Source organism: Austrofundulus limnaeus, unplaced genomic scaffold (genome assembly GCF_001266775.1).
Source record: "Austrofundulus limnaeus strain Quisiro unplaced genomic scaffold, Austrofundulus_limnaeus-1.0 Scaffold1, whole genome shotgun sequence".
Taxonomy (NCBI): domain Eukaryota; kingdom Metazoa; phylum Chordata; class Actinopteri; order Cyprinodontiformes; family Rivulidae; genus Austrofundulus; species Austrofundulus limnaeus.
The window spans coordinates 2,439,579-2,441,721 of record NW_013952403.1 but is presented as its reverse complement, the minus strand read 5'-3'; the positions used below and the strand labels follow the sequence as shown (position 1 = coordinate 2,441,721).

Here is a 2,143-nt window from a genome sequence, read left to right as displayed (position 1 = left end):
TATGAATGAAGGGTATACATTTAATCCACTTTCTTTCATTGATTCTGACTCAACAACTTCTATGTTGTTCAGTTTTTCATTGAATTTATATGATATTAAACCTGTTTATTGGTAACATTCTGTGGTAGCARTAGGYAATTGCCATTGCACGTGGTTMKTGAATTTGAGGACATTGGTACTGGAAAGTTCTTGAAAGGTCCTTGAATTTGATGTTGACCAAGGTGTGGAGAMCCTGTCTAATGCTYGTCGGAAGCTAACCTACCTCCATATCTACCTAGAATTATGTAGCAAAAACCAAATAAAACACGCAAACTGTCAAACTGAACAGAGAAAACACGTTCTTTGTTGGGTATGCAAACAAAAAGTGAAGTGAAGCCAGGTCGTTACAGAGCTCACCCCTTACAGGYGTCTCTAGATTTTAAATATACTCTTCTGAGGACGTTTATCAAAAAGGCCGTTCCTGGGATGATACTTTTTTTTTTTTTTATCATTTTCTTCTCTTTTGATGGTAAAGAAAACAGAGCCGACACATGAAAGAGCGTTCTTATCTGCCTCAAAGCAGAGATGCCAACACAAATTAGACTTTATTGCAGCGACCAGAGATCCTCTTTTTTCATGTGATCACAGAAAACAGAGTTTGTCTGACAGAAGTACCTTGTGTTAATGAAAATACACATTTATGCTTTGCTTTAAAYGGACAAAAATTAATAACTCAGCTTCCAAAAAGCTAATTTTYTGTCTGAACATGACTAATAATGAAGTTGTTTGTGGTTTTGTTTCTCAGACTGTGTGAAGGCGTACTACAAGAGGGCCAAGGCTCACGCTGCTGTGTGGAACGAGAAGGAGGCCCAGAGAGACTTCAGGATGGTGGGCCAGCTCGACACCACTCTGTCCTCGCTGGTCCACCGCGAGCTGAAGGCCCTGATGGAGCRCATGAAGGAGAAGTACTGGGAGGAGAAGGAGCAGTTCTGGAACAAGCTGGAGACAACAGAAAGCAAGAGCAAAAGGGATGAGGAAGAGGCAGAGGAAGGGGAGCAAAAGAAGGAAGAGAACCTCGAAAGCGTCGCGACGGAGACGACGACGGGAGATGGATCGGCTCAGCCCGAAYGTGCCGAAGTTAACGATGAAGCTGCGACTTCTGAGGGAGGCGAGGAGGAGGAGGAGTCAAGCTGTTCTGTCGTCAGCTTCAACGTTTGTGATAAAACGGAGGGGAAGGACTGGCAGCAGATGTTGCGGCTGGTCATGTTGCTGCAGAAYGAAGGAAACTTTCACATCAAACAAAAACACTTCCAAGAAGCTTCTGCCAAGTTTAAAGAGGCTTTAGAATACGTGGACTTCCTGCAGAATAAGGTACGTGTGATGGTTTGTAAAAGATAGAGTTTTAAAGTAAAATGTCCACATCTTGTCACKTTACAACCTCAAACTTCATTATAGGTATGGAGGACCAAAACTGACATAACTTAAAATAAACATTTTTTTAAATAAATACACTTAAAATACACCACTTAGTTTAAATAAGAATCATGGTATATATTTTTATTGTCCTTCATGTTTATTTTTTCAGCTTACTCCAAACAAATGATAAATTTTAGTTCATTGCTCAATAGACAAGAGGTTGCAGGATCCATGTGCAGATTGAKTGTGCATTCTTGTGCTGCCTCAGTTTAGCTTAAAGTGTAGTTTAAAACAAAGGCACAGGTAAGTGTTTTCCCTCAGTGCATTTTAAATGTGTTTATTTATTTACTGGGCCATTTAAGTATTTCTGTTTTTATTTTTAAATATGTCAGTTTCGGTCCTCCATAAAGTAGTGTATGACTAAGAGGAAGGTAAATGAGACATTTTTCACAATAAATCTTTACAAATAAAAATCAGATTTTTATTCAGCTCCCTTTCGTGTGCAGCTGAAACCTAATTAGTGAATAAAAAGTCCACCTGAGTGTTTAACCTGATTATAAATACATCTGCTATGAGAAGGCCTCAGAGATTTGGTACCAAACAATAATGATCAAAATGCATCATGAAGAACAAGGAACGTGCCAAACAAGTCTGAGACAATTTCGAGAAGCTTAAAAGGGGCAATATCACGTAAAATCAACTTTTTTGAGTTTTATATCATGTTATAATGTTATACTCTCATAAAAAC

General features: G+C 38.9%; 1 protein-coding gene across 1 annotated transcript in view; it reads left to right on the top strand.

Annotated features, from left to right (window-relative positions):
- LOC106515046 (aryl-hydrocarbon-interacting protein-like 1) overlaps positions 1–1,533 on the top strand; it is a 21,442-nt gene extending 19,909 nt beyond the window's left edge. Inside the window, exon 6 of the mRNA XM_014004652.1 lies at positions 785–1,533. Within this exon, the coding sequence (XP_013860106.1) occupies positions 785–1,377 (593 nt within the window). The 3' untranslated portion in view covers positions 1,378–1,533. The remainder of the gene's footprint in view (positions 1–784) is intronic.
- The last annotated feature ends 610 nt before the right edge of the window (positions 1,534–2,143 follow it).